This window comes from Aegilops tauschii, chromosome 2, assembly GCF_002575655.3.
Source record: "Aegilops tauschii subsp. strangulata cultivar AL8/78 chromosome 2, Aet v6.0, whole genome shotgun sequence".
In the NCBI taxonomy this organism is placed as follows: domain Eukaryota; kingdom Viridiplantae; phylum Streptophyta; class Magnoliopsida; order Poales; family Poaceae; genus Aegilops; species Aegilops tauschii.
The window spans coordinates 375,271,834-375,290,612 of NC_053036.3; the positions used below are offsets into that span (position 1 = coordinate 375,271,834).

The 18,779-nt window shown below is 43.0% G+C and overlaps 2 protein-coding genes across 2 annotated transcripts; one reads left to right on the plus strand and one right to left on the minus strand.

The window, feature by feature from the left end:
• Positions 1-1,897: 1,897 nt before the first annotated feature.
• LOC109759149 (chaperone protein ClpD2, chloroplastic) lies at positions 1,898-7,275 on the plus strand. Its single transcript, XM_020317983.4, has 12 exons — positions 1,898-3,042; positions 3,335-3,504; positions 3,597-3,826; positions 3,931-4,039; positions 4,128-4,258; positions 4,539-4,640; positions 4,722-5,003; positions 5,096-5,217; positions 5,309-5,603; positions 5,695-5,928; positions 6,196-6,429; positions 6,737-7,275. The coding sequence occupies exons 1-12, from the start codon at positions 2,423-2,425 to the stop codon at positions 7,046-7,048; spliced, it is 2,841 nt and encodes a 946-aa protein (XP_020173572.1). The 5' UTR covers positions 1,898-2,422; the 3' UTR covers positions 7,049-7,275.
• A 4,323-nt stretch (positions 7,276-11,598) lies between these two features.
• Positions 11,599-15,419, minus strand: LOC109759148 (chloroplastic import inner membrane translocase subunit HP30-2). Its single transcript, XM_020317982.4, has 6 exons — positions 14,971-15,419; positions 14,339-14,454; positions 12,669-12,795; positions 12,201-12,355; positions 12,009-12,071; positions 11,599-11,929 (listed from the first exon to the last, which is right to left on the minus strand). The coding sequence occupies exons 1-6, from the start codon at positions 15,298-15,300 to the stop codon at positions 11,902-11,904; spliced, it is 819 nt and encodes a 272-aa protein (XP_020173571.1). The 5' UTR covers positions 15,301-15,419; the 3' UTR covers positions 11,599-11,901.
• Between the last annotated feature and the right edge of the window lie 3,360 nt (positions 15,420-18,779).

The following is an 18,779-nucleotide window of genomic DNA, read 5'->3' on the forward strand; positions in this document are numbered from 1 at the left end:
GGGAGCAAGCGAGCTCGTCCGCTCTATCGCCATTCTCCTTATCCAACTCTCTATTGTTTGCTGTAAATAGGAAAAGTAATTGTACCTGCTGTAAGTATACTCTCTGATTCTCTGGAAATATTCTTGTAAGGCCAAAAATAGACTGTTCATATATGTGTTCTTGAACAAGTTCAGTAAATCATTGAAGAGCAATAGATATGCACGTGTCAACATTATTCATGTCTAATATTATTGACTGAGATGTTGCTGTTGCAAGACAACTATGACTTTAGATTGAGCGATGCTATTCTTACATGCTAATATTGCGAAAATCTTACATACTAGTTCAATCTGATGGTGGTTATTCTCACGTTTTTCTCTAGGTTATTATTATCCCTCCCACAGTATGTAGATTTTTTGTAAAAGGGGCACCGAAGAATAGGATTTCTGTTTGAGATTTTAGAGCTTCAGTAAGTATAAATTGTTGTTTTCAGATGACATTCGTTGGTACCGGGTATCATTGCATTCTACTCCGATCCATAAATCAGACCACATTACATCTCTTTTCTTTGTGGAAAACAAACATAATATTTTCCTAGATTATGCAATAACACTCTGCTTGTATACTTACAGCTACTATATTTTTGTTACAGTTGTGTAGAAAGTAGAAAAGGTAGTGGTAAACTGGGTCGAAATTAATAGAATTATCATGGTTCATATAACTATTATGTGCGAGCTAGTACTCAGCAAGCAATATAGAAATGTATGCACGTGACTGAATTATAATTCAAGTCTTTACAAACTTTTAGTCACCAGAGAACATAATTATTTCCTATTTCTTGCCTTGTAATATGAACTATAAAATTGTTCTTTTATTTGTAGATTTATTATGATGCTCTGAAAAGCAGAAGCATCGGGACTGCAAATGGAGAGAAGAGGTGTTTACCGAAGACTTCCCTTATAGCTGCGAGAATTTCTCAGCAGGATAACTTTAATTCTTTTGTTGAGCATACACCTACGCATGCTTGTGAACTGAAGCTCGAACTGGAGGAAATGACAGAGCTTTCATGTCATGTGCCATCAAGATAGTCCAGACCTCCCTTACTTACAGTTCCTGATGCATTTTTTAATAGCAATGCTTGTTGAGTGGTGATCGTATTAGTCCTTACGACTCAGTCTTGCCAGTCATGTACTACAAATGTCCTCCCATGTATCACTCGATATGTATGTATGCCTCTTGTATTGTGTTCCATGTATGATGGCCCGGTTTGAAATGTACATTTAGTTATGCCTGAAGGGTATGGTATAATTTTCTCTATGTACTCAGCATATTTGTGATAGATACTTGCATACTTTTTCGTGACACAAATATCTTCAGTTTCCTTGCATAATTATGATGTACTGAAATACACATGTATTTGATGAAATAGATATGTGCAAAGATTTAGTAAAACTAACAGGGAATGAGGCGTCATGACTGTGCAGATCTATAAATGGTTGTTGGACGGGACAATTGTAGAGAAAGATGAGACAGTTGAGGCAGTTAATGCAAACATTATGTTTTATATCTAACTGTTAGTAGTTTTTTTTTTGTAAAATCTACACTTAAGTGGCTTGCCATCCTCCATTAGAATTTGTGCCATCCATTGTCCATCCAGATTCCATCCATTAGAATTTCGTAAAATCTACACAACTGTTGAGCCTTGCTTTTTCTATTTTTGCAACGTAAGCTCAGATTCTATCCTAGTTGTTCCCTCCTTTTGGGCGCCATGTGTGGCTTTCTTTTTTGTCCGATTTAATTTGTATCCCTATGACCATTGATACTTATACTTAATAATAAAGGTTACATATTCTCGGGAAAAAAAAACTATCCAACCACTTCTCCTCATGAAACACGTTGCGAACTAGCCACTCTGTTGTGTGAAGTGCGAATTACGATGCCCCGGACTGCACATTTCGCCAACCGGCGCGCGACGCAAACCTGTGCCCAAAGCCGCACACATTGGCCACCGGCGCCCATCCTCCATCCCCGACCGGCCATCCCGATCGGATAAACCCGCGTCACGCGCGCGCCACCGAAGAACACCAACCCCGCGCCGCGCGGTAGAACACCATTCCTCGCCTCCAGACACAAGCAGATTCCTTTCCTTCCTCCTCCACCGCACCGCATCGCATCGCATCTCCATCCACCACGGCGCCGCCGCGCCGGTCTCCCCACCCTGCCCTCCTTCCTTGCGTGCCGCCCGCGGGTCACTTCCTCCCCATGCAATCACTCGATTCCCCAGCAGCGGTGGCACGCAGACACAGCTAACCGCTGAAGCTAACTCTATTCCGTCTCGTGCAACTTTAAGGTCGCACCTTACAGCGGGTACGAGCCCATAGTTTAATCCCAGAGGGGGAGGGAGGAGGAAGCATCCAATCACACACCGAACAACCGACGACGATGGAGGCGTGCTGCTGCTCCTCGTCGTCGGCCCCGCCCGCCTCCATCCTCGCCACGGGCGCCGGCCTCCGCCGCCGCTTCTCCCCGGCAGCGGTTGCGGCCGCGGCGTCGGGCGGGAGGGCGGTGGCGCTCGCGCTTGCGCCCCCGCTCCGCGCCTCCTCCGCGGCTCTGCTGGCGGCGGCGCCTCGGCGGGGGCAGCAGCGGCGCGGGGCCGCGGGCCTCGTCGTCAGGGCGGTGTTCGAGCGGTTCACCGAGCGGGCGGTCAAGGCGGTGGTGCTCTCGCAGCGGGAGGCCCGCGGGATGGGGGACGAGGTGGTGGCGCCGCACCACCTGCTGCTGGGCCTCGTCGCCGAGGACCGGTCCGCCGCGGGGTTCCTCGCGTCGGGCGTCCGAATCGAGCGCGCCCGCGAGGCGTGCCGCGCCGCCGTCGGGAAGGGCGGGCCTGCTCAGGCCGCGACGGGGCTGGCCACGGACGTGCCCTTCTCTGGGGCCAGCAAGCGCGTGTTCGTCGCGGCCGTCGAGTTCTCCAGGAATATGGGGTGCAACTTTATCTCCCCGGACCACATTGCGCTCGGCCTCTTCGACCTGGACGATCCGACAACCAACAGCATCCTCAAGAGGTTGGTGCTGATGTTCTCCTTCTCCATTTCTCCCGAAGAGCTTGCAATTTGTAGTTTCATGTCAGCAAAAACGTGAACAGCTAAATAATGCATCAAACTATCTATTGATCGTCTGAGCAATAAGCAACATTAGATTTTTTATTTTTTTGAACTGTCATCAAAACGGGAAATGCAAGTGAATTTATGTGGACTCTCGAAAGAAATGGGAATCAAATTAACTGAAAATTAAATAAAATGTTGGCCTTCTCGCACTTCTAATTATTTTCTAGCTAATTAATGATGTTCATTCTAGCTTAGGAGTAGTTCCCACTCAGCTAGCAAAGCAGGCTCTTACCCGAGTCAAAGGGGAGCTAGCAAAGGATGGCAGAGAGCCTCTGGGTTTGTCTTCTTTCAAATTGCGTGATAAGTCTACTGCTGGAAATGGGAGGACTGCCATTGCCAAATACTCCAATAAAAAGAAAGGTCAGGGATTAAGCTGCTCTGCAGGTGCTTGTGCTAATTTTCTTTATGACACTGAGTGTGGAAAGAATGAGCTTATTTACTTGTCATTTCAGAGAAGAGCGCACTAGCTCAATTCTGTATAGATTTGACTATGCGAGCCAGTGGAGGGTTTATCGATCCTGTTATTGGTCGCACGAAGGAGATTGAAAGAGTAGTTCAGATTATATGCCGGCGCACAAAGAACAATCCAATTCTTTTGGGTGAAGCAGGTGTTGGCAAAACTGCCATTGCTGAAGGGTTGGCTCTTAAAATTGCTAATGGAGATGTACCTATTTTTCTTGTGGTGAGTTTCGGCAGCCAATTCTAGATAAACAGCCACGCTTGATGTGAAAAAGTTGCTCGCAAACAGTAGTTAATACTTACGACTAATTCACATTGTTTATGTAGGGAAAACGTATATTGTCACTAGATGTTGCTTTACTGATGGCTGGTGCAAAAGAGAGGGGCGAATTGGAAGCCAGGGTTACAAGCTTAATACGTGAAGTGCGCAAAGCAGGTTTATCTGTTTTGTACAGTATAAATGGAACACTTAAACAATTTTTTTCCGTTTCTTGATCTTACAAATAGCTCCAAATTTCATGCAGATGATGTTATTCTTTTTATCGACGAGGTTCATACTCTTATTGGCTCTGGAATTGCTGGAAGAGGAAATAAGGGAGCTGGTCTTGATATCGCTAATCTGCTGAAACCTGCACTTGCTAGAGGTGAATTGCAGGTATTGTTTCCACACAAGGAACTCCTTCTATGGCTATTCCTGATGTTGTACTGATTTTTACTGCTGCACATATTCCTGATGTTGTACTGTGTAGTTTGTCACTTGAGTGACGTCCCTTTATAAATACCTGTGAAGTATTTGTGTTAATCAGCAGTCATGATCCACATGGACCATTTCCATGCTACTAAGTAGTATATTATATCTCGTCTGCGACATACTGCAACATATCATATTTTCTTATTTTTCTTTTGCATGTGTTGATACTTGTCTGAACTCACAGTGCATTGCATCTACAACTCTGGATGAGCACCGTTTGCATTTCGAAAAGGATAAGGCTTTGGCCCGCCGATTCCAGCCAGTATATGTAAATGAGCCCAGTCAGGTAGTGCAGAATTTCAATTCTCAAAACCTCTTGGGACTCTTCATTATCAGCTTCTTTTAATTTCTCTTGTGCTCTCTGCAGGAGGATGCTGTGAAGATATTACTTGGTCTGCGTGAAAAATATGAGACTTATCACAAATGCAAATACACCTTAGAAGGCATCAATGCAGCAGTTTATTTATCAGTGAGGTATATCCCTGACAGGCATCTTCCTGACAAGGCTATTGACCTAATTGATGAGGCTGGTAGCAGAGCTCGGATGGAATCATTTAAAAAGAAGAAGGAAGAGCAGTGCTCTATTATTTTGAAGTCACCAGATGAATATTGGCAAGAGATTAGAGCTGTCCAGGCCATGCATGAAGTGGTAATAGAATATTTAAATAGAGCTGTTCCAAGTAACATTTTTGCATGTCCATCTGCTGGTAGATGTTCAATTCATTTCACAACACGTTTCAGGCACTGACTAACAGGTTGAAATATTCTCTAAATGAAAATGACCAAGAGAATGAGGTTAATGTTGAAGTACTGGATGATAGCAAGACAAGCCCGACAACAACACCCTCAGCTTCAGCTGATGAGTAGGTTTTCTCATTCATGATCTCATCCCGAGTAGACTTCACATTTCACAATATAAGCATCCAAAATTTTAAAACACTATTAATGATGCAGACCATCTGTGGTTGGGTTAGAGGAAATTGCAAGAGTGACATCATTGTGGTCCGGCATACCAGTCCAGCAGTTGACTGCAGATGAAAGAAAGCTTCTAGTAGGACTAGACGATGAACTCAGAAAGCGTGTCATAGGTCAAGATGATGCTGTTGTGGCTATATCAAGAGCTGTGAAGAGATCACGCACTGGCATGAGTGATCCTGACAGACCTATTGCTACTCTACTTTTCTGTGGTCCAACAGGAGTTGGAAAGACTGAATTAACTAAAGCTCTAGCATCAACTTATTTTGGATCTGTAGGTCACTCTTTCCTGGTTATATCTGACTCAACTTACAGAACATGTTACATCAAATTTGTCTTAAAAGGTTATTTTTTTCGTATAACAGGAGTCGGCTATGGTTAGATTGGATATGAGTGAGTACATGGAGCGGCATGCTGTGAGCAAGCTGATAGGCTCTCCTCCAGGGTACATGGGATTTGGTGAAGGTGGTACTTTGACAGAAGCAGTCAGAAGAAAACCATTCACTGTGGTATTGTTTGATGAAATAGAGAAAGCTCATCCTGATATTTTCAATATTCTTCTCCAAGTGTTTGAAGATGGTCATTTGACGGACTCACAGGTGCTAGATCCTTACATACGTGATATTACTTTCTGCAGTTGATAAATAAAATTCATACTGTACTTTGCACCTCAAAAGTCAGGCTAGCTATTTTTGCAAACTCAACAAGCTAATTGTTCCTTGTTATGACTTTGTCCTAGAAGGGCGATCCTATTGACGAGACTCAGTCTGATGTGCATTGCTGAATCTTGTGTGAACTTTTCTTAGGCATGATCCTGGATTCATCTTAGTGAAATGAAACCATCATTATCTTTTTCTGAACTACAGGGCCGCAGGGTTTCCTTCAAGAATACATTAATTGTCATGACATCGAATGTTGGTTCTACATCGATTTCCAAAGGAACGATGAGCATGGGTTTCCAGACGCAGAATGATACAGAAGAGAACACATATGCTGTAATAAAATCCTTGGTAATGGAAGAGTTGAAGGCATTTTTTCGACCTGAATTGCTCAATAGAATGGATGAGGTGGTTGTGTTCCGTCCACTTGAGAAGACTCAGGTCTGTTATTTCATTTTAGGTTGCTTGGTTATTATCATGTGATTCTAGATATCATATCAGTTTATTATAAAACTAAAATCACCGGTCCATTTGTATGCCATCACACAATACCTGTGCTGCAACCCCTTTCCTCGTTGCACCTACGTACTCCCTCTGTAAAAGATCTTATATTAGTTTATGAAGGGAGTACATCAGATCTTTTTTCTGTCTATGTTGAAAAATGTTGTATTACACCTTCTAACATGTCATTTACGAAATCATGCTACGTATCGCAAATGGCGCACTAACAGTCTCCGACATTTTTCAGATGCTGGCTATTCTTAATATAATTCTGGAAGAGGTGAACGGTAGGCTGTTGGCGCTCGGTATCGGCTTAGTAGTGTCTGATGCCATGAAGAACATGATTTCTCAGCAAGGATACGACAAGAGCTATGGTGCGCGGCCACTTAGAAGGGCGGTCACTCAGTTGGTTGAGGATGTCATCAGCGAAGCAATTCTCTCTGGGCAGTACAAACCTGGCGATACCATAATGATGGACACTGATGACAAGGGAAAACCTTGCTTGAGCCGGTTGAATGATCAGACTGTTCAAGTTTCTGATCCAACACCAACGCTTTGAAGGCTTGAGCACCAGTTTATAGTGAAGCTTACTGCGTTATTCGTCGCTGTTGATAAACTTGCTGATTCTTTCGTGCATAGCGGTATAGGTTCCGTAGTTCATGTACATAGTCTCCAGATGCTGGAGTTTCTCCGTGAATATAATGTAAATTGAAGTCTTACATCACCTGTACATAATGCTGCATTTCTAACATCATCTAACAATAGCCCAGCCCATTTTTAATTTCTCATTTAGTCTGCTACTTTTCTAGTATTGTTGGGTCGGCCCTGCTATTGCGTCTAATGCCTCTGTCAGTTTCTCACGTTGCTCTGTGCCTTTAGGCCAGCGTTTTTTTGAGTCCATCGAGAGTTTCTAGAGATACTGCTCGTTCTGGCACACAGGCCGGGCCAGTAGTAAGTTTGCATGATTTTCCTTCCATCCGTTTTTTTGTTTAAGTTTAGTTTCTCTGTTTTTTCCTATTGTTTGTTAAACGCTCATTTCCTTTGAAAAATTAGTTATCAGCTCACTGTAAAAAAGAAATGGAAGCATTTTGTTTACATTTATCATGATATTTTGGAAAAATTGCTCGTTTATTCTTAAAATTATTCATCATGTGTTGGAAAAAATGTTCCTAAAAAACATCATGTATTTTGAAAATGTTCACGTGTGTTTTCAAAAAGAAAAACTCAAAATGCAACAACAAAATAAAATAAGCATAAAAATATAAAATATGATAATAATAATAATAATAATAATAATAATAGTACTAGTAGTAGTAGTACTACTACTAATAATAATAGTAACAACAACAACAACAACCACCACCACAAGAACAACAGCAACAACATGCAGTTGTAGTCATGGCGACAATGTGTCTAGTGAAAAGATATGCAACTGCCCCCCTCCTGACAAAAAACATCACTGAGTTGCAGTCGCGTTGAAGACATGCAATTGCAGTCGGAGGAGACACTTGCAGTTGCGTGCCTAGTGGCAGACATGCAACTACCCCCTCCCCGACAAAAACACCACAAAGTTGCAGTCACGTTGAAGACATGCAATTGCAATCGAGGGCAACACTTGCAGTTGCGTGTGTAGAACAAGACATGCAATTGCGCCCCCCCCCCCCCTCGACAAACCAACACTAAGTTGCAATCGTGTTGAAGACATGCAATTGCAGTCGGAGGAGACACTTGCAGTCGCGTGCCTAGTGGCAGACATGCAACTACCCCTTCCCCGACAAAAAAACACCAGGGAGTTGCAGTCGCGTTGAAGACATGCAATCGCAGTCGAGGGCAACACTTTCAGTTGCGTTTGTAGTACAAAACATGCAATTGTCCCCCCCCCCCCCCCTCGACAAAACATGCAAGAAAATACTTTTAAAAGGGAAAAAAGAAAGGTAAGTTGCACGCGGATGCATACATATACAATAGCATGTGGCTGATGCGCATGCAACTCCGTATGATCGATGGATGTGACCGATGACAATACTCTTGAAAAGAAAAGAAAAGGTTGCATATCGATAGTTGACATGTAATTACGCACAAAAACAAACCGTGTGGTAATATTTATGAAAAAACAAAAACTAATAGAAAAACAGAAAAAGAAATGGGAAAAGAAAAAATGGGAGCAAAGCAGGTAAACAATCCAGAGCGAAAGCAGCAGGAAGCAATGACAAAAAAAGCAAAAAACAATGAAAAAGGCCCGGCTGAACACCCGCCCAACACAAAAGCAACACACGCACGCTACAAAAAGGCCCAACAAAACAAGGAAACGGGCTGATCGCCTTATACAGGCTGAAACAAAGACAAACACACCTGGCATGAATCTTAAAGCGAACAAAACATCCAACGGCTAACTCGTCGACTGAGACGTTCTAACATATGTACAGTGTTTACGTCAGAATGGAATGTACACAATGTGATTGTGCCGTGCTTCAGCATATCCTGCTGAACACCTGCTGGTTATTTCCAGATGCACCCTGAGTAAGCTTTCTGAATAAACATCTACTTGCTCAGAGGAAAAATCTCAAGCGTTCTGAGCAACAGATTTTGCCCTAGACTGGCAGACTTCCGGGAACACAGTTCACTCAACATGAGAAATACTGTCGCCAACAGGCAGTGAATCACTTCAGTTTGATTTCGTCAATCAGGCTCGGTGCCAATTTTGTGAAGAATACAATATTTGTCAACTAGACTAAACACTCGGAACCAGAAACATATTTTAAATCTTGTAACGTGAGTATGTGATATGGTATGACAAGGCTTGGAATATACGTATAATTAGGCGTCAAACTTTATATGGCTTTTTTTTTGTAAGGTAAACTTTATATCGTATTTCACTGCATTTACCATCATATTGACAGATAATACACCGAATGGATTTAACCTGTACCCTGTACAGGTATATTGATTATTCAGTTGCCAAATTAAACGGTAATATTCATGGAGTAGTAGAGAGGTGTATTGCTCTTGCTTACTATATGTATATAGGCCTCAAATATATCTACACCAACAAAGCTGGAATAGCTCAGTTGGCTAGAGCGTGTGGCTGTTAACCACAAGGTCGGAGGTTTGAGCCCTCCTTCTAGCGATTTTTGCGATTTTTCCTTATTTACAAAAACACAATTTTTATGATACTTCTAAATTTTTTTCACACAATCTAAATTCTCTGTTTTACTTTTGTGCGAAATCGGTATTTTACAATTTTCTGAATCAGGATTTTCCCTACTTTTTGTTCAAATTTTGGTTTCCCTTTGTTTGAATCGGGGTTTTCAATATGTAGTTTTTCACACAATCTAAATTCTCGGTTTTACTTTTGCTCTAGCAATTTTTTTTCTTATTTTCGAAATCATAATTCTTATGATACTTCTTAATTTTCTTTTTTTTTCACACAATCTAAATTTTCTGTTTTACTTTTGTGTGAAATCGGTATTTTACAATTTTCTGAATCAGGATTTTCCCTACTATTTTTCAAATTTCTGTTTTCCTTTTTCTGAATCGGGGTTTTCAATATGTAGTTTTTGACACAATCTAAATTTTCTGTTGTACTTTTGGTCTAGCGATTTTTTTTCTTATTTTCGAAATCATAATTTTTATGATACTTCTAAATTTTCTGTTTTTTTTCACACAATCTAAATTTACTGTTTTACTTTTGTGTGAAATCGGTATTTTACAATTTTCTGAATCAGGATTTTCCCTACTTTTTTTCAAATTTCTGTTTTCCTTTTTCTGAATCGGGGTTTTCAATATGTAGTTTTTGACACAATCTAAATTTTCTGTTTACTTTTGTGTGAAATCGGTATTTTACAATTTTCTGAATCAGGATTTTCCCTACTTTTTTCAAATTTCTGTTTTCCTTTTTCTGAATCGGGGTTTTCAATATGTAGTTTTTGACACAATCTAAATTTTCTGTTTTACTTTTGTGTGAAATCGGTATTTTACAATTTTCTGAATCAGGATTTTTCCTAAAAAAATTCAAATTTCAGTATTTCTGTTTTCTTTTTTCTGAATCAGGTTTTCCAATATGTAAATTTTCTGGTTTTCGCAATTATTTTCAATATGTAATTCTTTTGGAAAATGCTTGGCTTCAGCCGGCCGATTTCTCGAAAGAAATCCGCCTCGCAAGGTGCCACGCGTCCTGGTGTGGACTATGCACCTCTTGAGAGCCGCTCGCCTCCAACCTTGTCTCTCCATTATGTCTCCTACCTTTCTCCTTCACCTACATCTCTCCCCAATTGTCAAGCTCTTCGCTGCTACTTAGGGCGTACCTCGATTGGCGCTGCTAGAGGGGATACGAGGGGCACCTAGGTGCTCAGGGGGCACCCGCGCTGCTGCGATGGACGCGTTGGGGATGGAGCAAGCGCCTTGTGTGTCATCGCCATAGCCCGCGTGCTTCATCGGTAAATCCTCAAATACATCAGGCGCGCCGCTCAATAGGTTTGCAACATAACCGGTGTTGCGGAAACATAGTCAATGTTGCAGAAACATAGTTGCTTCAAAAACATCCCTCGTGCTTCAACAAGAACGGCGGAGCTACAAGACAAGGTAACCGCTGTGGCGGGATGTTTCTGTAACATGGCCTATGTTGTAGAAGTCCATGAGACTATGAAAAAAAACCGCAACACAATCTTTGTTGCTAATGTTTCCGCAACACGAGCTCTATTGCAAAGATCCGCAATGCAATCTCTGTTGCGAAAACACTGTTGCAAATGTTTTCGCAACACTATTTTTGTTGCAATGATGAGGACGGGGCTGGGCCGCTGGATGGCGCCAGATCTAACGACTGTCTAAGCCAGTGGATCTTTTAAAAAGATCCGGATCTTTTAAAAAGATCTGCCGGCCGACGCATAGCAGGCCCCAATTCTTTTAGGGCACATTATGTAAATTTCCTGGATTTCTCAACTATTTTGGTATTGTATTGCACCTTAAGTTACATTCTTGTAAAAGCCATTTCTCCAGGTTGAAGCGTACAGGAATCCTTTACTTCTTTGCTAACTACCAGCGTTTAACTGTCTGATTGGCAAAAGGAAAAAGGGGTATTAACATGTTCTAGCCAGACCGAGACATTCCATCTTGTCTTTACACAAATAACTCTTGAATACTTTTCAAAAAAATAACTCTGAACAAGTTCAAGTGTTCTGGAAATAAAATTTCTGCCATGACAACAGCAGATAGTAGCTCGACTGAAACTTCAATACAGATGAATCCATATAACTTAATCAGCCTAATTACTACAAAACATTTACTAGTTATCTTTTACAATCATACTGCGGCCTAAAGAGCTCATCATCGTTGAAAGAGCTGGACTGGACTGGACGGACTTCCCAGACCATAGTTTATGCAACTTGAGAAAAAACTGGTGCCAAGGCAATCACCTCAGTTTGATTTCGTCAACCCAGGTTCTCTGCAAAATTGCAAAATAAGATATTAGATGAAGAACACTGACGCACCAGAAACCGGAAATGTCTGCAATAATTCCAAACCTCTTAATGTGCTCAAGTATGACAAGTCTTGGACCAGGGGGGATATTCACATCCCTGAGTGCGCTGGAGGATAGTGCAAGACAAACGTGATTTTTCATCAACCGAATGGTAAATTTCAAGCATATAACTAATTTTTAAAGATTACTTCTTTTCCGTAGTTGCAGGACTCAATTGAATATTAAAGATATGTACCTTTCATTGAGAAGAGGCAATGTTTCATCAGTCAGAAGACCCTTCTTGAAATTCTTCTCATAGTTTTGGAGGCCTAATTGGCTCAACATATTTCTTGCACGAGAATAGTTCATATCTTCATTATGTGTCTTCGTCTTCGAGAATTTCTGTCCAACCTACAATCGAGATAGATTGACCATAGGACTGATCGTAAGAATTTAAACAGTATAACAACCATGGATAAATACATTGCCCTATCCTACTGATATACTCCCTCCGTCCCAAAATAAGTGACTCAAGTTTGTATTAACTTTGTACTAAAGTTAGTACAAACTTGAGTCACTTATTTTGGAACGGAGGGAGTATATAACAGTGAAGTTGCAATGCAACGTGAAGGCTCACCAACACATTCAGTACTAAAACCTAGAGACATAATTCAAGTCGAACCAAATGACTTTCACTTGCAGGAAACATGCACAGCTTACTTACAATGAAAAAGCCACCTTGAAATACTGCAAAAGCCATACCAGTTGTAATTGCATTAACAACTGGATTTGGGGTTCCCATTCCACTCACGATGGAGAATAGAGCGCCAGAACCAAAAGCTGCTGCCATGCTATATAAAAGAGTGTTAGGTCAATCATGCAGTTGGAAATATAGACGAAATATGTTCATCTTATTAACAATTGGTCCCCTGAATTTGTAACGCCCAACATGATTGACTGAAAGGATGAAGGGTGTGATATCACTTTCCGTTTTCCTTGTATTATATGTTTTACTATTGCTTAAGTCCCTAGGATGTCAAGTCCATCTTACGATTTGTCGTTGTTTTGCTGTTTATAGCTCAGAAGATAATCATGAACATATTAGAGCAACCATATGAGATCCATCATGTAGAAAATAGTTATCAACTATCGGTGGGGATCACTTAAGAGACCATGACGTTGCTTCAGCAATTACCAAACTTAAGGGTGGTAAAAGGCAACCGAAATGGAAATGAAGTGGCACATTCTTTGGCTAGATTCTGTAGGGAAGAGTCGAGTAGTGGTGTTTTGCTGAGTTCAATCCTACCCTGCATGGAGGTGGCTGTCCAGCATGATTGTAAGGATATTATTTGCTCTTAGTCAATATAACACCACATTAAAATAATTAGTTATCAATTGTCTAACAAAGTACACCCTGATTTTTTCATCATATACAAATAGTGACACATAAGTCTGGAAACATATTATTTTTACTACTTCAAAAGGATCCGGCTAGTGGTTGTAATGGTATGTTCTCTCTTTGCAAAGAGAGAGTGAGAGTGAGTAAAATTGCACTTTTATCCGTTCATTCTACGGCAGTTGCACAATATACTATGTTCTGCAAATAATTGTGCATGTTGCTGGGTCATGCCATGAAACTTCGAGGTTTTCAACGTAGAAGTAGGAACAGCCAACATGTGCACATTAACAGCGCATCTCTTGGCAGGAAGAGAATACAGAAGATCATGAATCGGTTAAGCTAGGGGCGCCTCTTGCCATGTTCGTATTAGACACGACATTTGTTTTATTTTATTCAGTCTAGGCAATGCCACTGATAGGTTAATTTTCTCAAAATATTACATTAGGCTTCCATATTGAGGAAACATGGCATGGGAGGAGTCCGTAAAGAGAGATCTGAAGGACTGGAATATCACCAAAAATTTAACCATGAACAGGGGTGCGTGGAAGTTAGCTATCCATGTGCCAGGACCATGACTTGGTTTCGATATCTTGTGGGTTTCAGGCTTTCAGCTCTAGCCTACCCCAACTTGTTTGGGACTGAAAGGCTTTGTTGTTTTTGTGAACATACTGTGGTGTTGCAATTATAGGTCTTTTCTCTTAGATTTTGGGGGTTTCATTTAACTGATAATTTAGCAGCAACACTACCAGATAATGGTTTAGTACAGATATTATCTTTAATGGCTTACATAAACATCAGGTAGAACAAATACTCTTCGGAACCAAACATTCTTTATATACTAGCCAGCTGATATGCAACTGACCAGTAGCTAAGAAAGAAAGGAGAACATCTTATGTGAACACAATAAGATGCACCTATTCTGTCGAATGTATTGCTGGCTCCCTGTTACTCGCAAATATTCAAATAACAAGAAACAGGAAGTTATGAACCCTCACCTGCCCTGGACATCCTCCACTCCTCGTACCCTTCTCATAACACAAGATATGCCTGCGTTTGCACCAGTCATGACTGCAAAATTTCTAGCTTGCACCAGTGGCCCACCTGCCAAAGCCTATAATCCAAAGAAGATACCATTAACCTGAAGGATTAGAGGATGACTGGATTTGCATTAACCAGGATAATGTTGTACTTGGTACATGGTCGACAGAATGTAATCGTTGTCTTTGCATATTCTTAGTTTCTAAGTATATGCCAGACATCCTTAAGGACCAGTAAAGACTTTGCTGCACTAAGACTAAAGGAGGAGTGATGATTGCTTTAAGAAACGAGAAAGGAAAAGCCATGTCTACGAAAAGGAAACGCCATCACATGCGTATAGTAAGTACTACGTACTAGCTATCTTGATTTGATCTTTAACAAAGTTGGCTTTATTCCAAATGACAAATCCACCAATCTCAAGTCTAAAGTCGAACAAAAGAACCTTGATACTGTTGATGTTTTAAGTATTATATGAGCAAGGGGTCACTTGCTTTATGTTCTAAGTAAATATCCCAGAAAATTACCAAAAATGATGGTCTCCAGATAAATCTGTAGCGAAAGGATTGGTATACATGGGGGAGGAGGAGACCTGCGCTTGCTTGAAGGTGGCCATGGCCTTGGGGTCGAGACCGGGAGGCGGCTGCGGCACGGGGAGCCCCGCCCCTCCTTCCGGCGCAAACGTGCCCATGAGCCCGCCGAGCGCGCCGCCCTGCACAGCCCCAAACGCCGTGGTGACGGCGGCCTCGATGTGGGTGGGCTGCTTCGCCATCCACTCGCGCACCCCGACCTCCAGCGACCTGAAACGGTCGGTCAGCTCGGCCAGCGGGTTGGCCCCGCCCCGCGACGCCGACTGCGGCGCCGTAGTCGACGAGGAGGCCATCACCACCAGCGGGCGCCTCTTCTGCCCCATCCCTTCCATCCGGCCGTTCGAGTGTTTCGAGAGGAGGAAGAGATAGCGGAGGGTTTGTTTATCCCCTCCCTCGGATGCTCCGCTAATATTTCTCTCCAGTTGCTCCAGGATCGACCACCAACCCCAAACCCCCTCTCGTGGATCATATGGGCCGGTTTTTCTGGGCCGTCGCTTCGTCGAGATCTGCGCAAAACACGAGTACATGTAAACTCGCCAAGCCTATTTCATTAATTATTCACGAAAAAGATGCTCGCCGAAATTCGCTAGTTTTTTTTAAAGGAGGATGTACCCCGGCCTCTGCATCTGGCCGATACATGCAACTATTTTATTAATTATTCACGAAGCTCTTACAACGTAATATATCAGTAAGGCTGAAGCCACCATCTTGGGAACACCTGTCGCTACTCGTATCCCCGTGATGAAGGGGTGCCGAATATCCGAGCCTAATACCAAACATACATCGCATCAACACCTAACATCTAATGCCGGATGCCATATCCAAGCCACAATACCTGGACTGGGTTACACACCAGTCCGGCGCACTTTCAGTGGGCAACACATGCGTACACTTCAAGGGTCGTCACCTCCTTCATCCATCAATCCATCCTGAAATTAGATACTGACGCATCGACCTTGCCAGGCCTCTTTGCACTAGTCAGGGAACTCTCCTTCACTTCATGAAAACAAAGAAGGGTAAATCTAATTCTCATTTTGCCCTCAAGTTGGATATGATGAAAGCATATGATCGAGTCGGGTGGAGTTACTTAGAAGCTATTATGAAGAAAATTGGTTTGGCCACGGGTTTTGTACGATTGATTAAGAAGGGAGTCACGATGGCCTCGTTCTCTTTTTTGTTTAATGGTGTTGCATCGAGAGAGTTTACCCCAACTCGAGGCATTAGACAAGGGGATCCCATCCCCCACTATTTGTTCCTGCTCGCAGCTGAGGGTCTCATGTCTTTTGAAGAGAGAGGAGGAGATCTCCGTTGGAATGAAAGTGGCTCCGGCGGCACCTGTGTTAATCACCTTCTTTTCACAGATGATAGTATCTTGTTCATGAGGGCTTCGGTGGAAGGGGACACATGTGAGGGAGTCCTGGACTAGGGGGTCCTCGAGGTACCGGCTCATCTCAGATGGGCCGCACAATATCCGGACCGAAGACCTTTTGTGCCTTGGTGTGTATCCCAAGTCAAGAAGGAAGATCCGGCGTTTCCTTGATGTAACCGACTATCTGTATACCATAGTACCCTTGGTGTCTATATAAACTAGAGGGATTAGTCCGTAGAGGCTAGGAGAACAATCACCATCCTACTAGTTAGGGTTTAGTTCCTCTGATCTCGAGGTCAAGGTTGTCAGAATCATGATTCTGAATCGGATCGTAGCTCCGATGGTAGGATTGAAGGAAATATGCCCTAGAGGCAATAATGAAGTTGTTATTTATATTTCCTTATATCATGATAAATGTTTATTATTCATTCTAGAATTGTATTAACCAGAAACTTAGTACATGTGTGAATACATAGACAAACAGAGTGTCATTAGTATGCCTCTACTTGACTAGCTTGTTAATCAAAGACGGTTAAGTTTCCTAACCATAGACATGAGTTGCCATTTGATTAATGGGATCACATCATTAGAGAATGATGTGATTGACAAGACCCATCCGTTAGCTTAGCACGATGATCGTTTAGTTTGTTGCTATTGCTTTCTTCATGACTTATACATGTTCCTATGACTATGAGATTATGCAACTCCCAAATACCGAAGGAACACTTAGTGTGCTACCAAACGTCACAACGTAACTGGGTGATTATAAAGATGCTCTACAGGTGTCTCCGATGGTGTTTGTTGAGTTGGCATAGATCAAGATTAGGATTTGTCACTCCAATTGTCGGAGAGGTATCTCTGGGCCCTCTCGGTAATGCACATCACTATAAGCCTTGCAAGCAATGTGACTAATGAGTTAGTTGCGGGATGATGCATTACGAAACGAGTAAAGAGACTTGCTGGTAACGAGATTGAACTAGGTATTGAGATACTGATGATCGAATCTCGGGCAAGTAACATACCGATGACAAAGGGAACAACGTATGTTGTTATGCGGTTTGGCCGATAAAGATCTTCATAGAATATGTGGGGGCCAATATGAGCATCCAGGTTCCGCTATTGGTTATTGACCGGAGATGAGTCTCGGTCATGTCTACATAGTTCTCGAACCCGTAGGGTCCGCACGCTTAACGTTCGATGACGATCGATATTATGAGTTTATGTGTTTTGATGTACCGAAGGTTGTTCGGAGTCCCGGATGTGATCACGGACATGACGAGGAGTCTCAAAGTGGTCGAGGCTAAAGGTGGAAGGCGAAGCCAAGGCAAGAGCAAGGGTTGCCCGATAAAGCAAATCTAGGTTTTCGCTTTCCTTGCGATGGGCCTGGCCGAGGGGGAACATGTCAAGTATTTGCCTGGGACATGAATATTGATATATTGGAAGGCTATGTTTGGACACCAAAAAGTTTCAGATGAGTTCGGGCATTTTTTGAAGTACCGGGGGGTTACCGGAACCCCCCGGGGAGTTAATGGGCCTTAATGGGCCATCGTGGAAGAGAGGAGGAGGCGTCCAAGTGGGAGGCGCGCGCCCCCCAAGCCCAATCTGAATTGGGGGGGGGGGGCTTTCCTTCTCTCCCTCTTCCTCTTCCTTCTTTTCCTACTCCAACTAGGGAAGGGGGGAACCTACTCCTACTAGGAGTAGGAAACCCCCTTGGGCGCGCCCCATGAGGCTGGCCCTCCCCCTCCTCCACTCCTTTATATACGGGGGAGGGGGCACCCCATAGACATACAAGTTGATTGTTTAGCCGTGTGCGGTGCCCCCTCCATAGATTTCCACCTTGGTCATATCGTTGTAGTGCTTAGGCGAAGCCCTGCGTTGGTAACTTCATCATCACCGTCATCACGCCTTTAACGCCCCGGATTTGATGTGCCAGGTGTCTGCCAGTTATTCGCCGTCCTTGCCTTGTCATCTGCTTGCGTGTTGCATTTTGCCATGTCATCATCTGCATTGCATCATCATGTTTTTCGAAACTTGCATCCGAGCATTTTCCCTGTTGTCCGTTTTGTAATCCGGCACTCCTATGTCCTCCGGTGCCCCCTTTTGCCTCTTTTCATGCGCGGGTGTTAAACTTTCTCGGAATGGCCCGAGGTTCGCCAAGCGGCCTTGGCACACCACCAGTAGACCGCCTGTCAAGTTTCGTGCCATTTGGAGGTCGTTTGATGCTCCAACGGTTAACCGGGTAACCGCAAAGGCCTTTTTTGTGTGCAGCCCAACACCCCTCCAAAGTGGCCCAATAACCCATCCAAACCCCCTCCATGCTCTCGGTCGTTCGATCACGATCGTGTGGGCGAAAACCGCACCTCATTTGGACTCTCCTAGCTCCCTCTACCTATATAAACACCCCCTCCCCCGAATTTTTTGATCAATTCCACCCTAACCCTA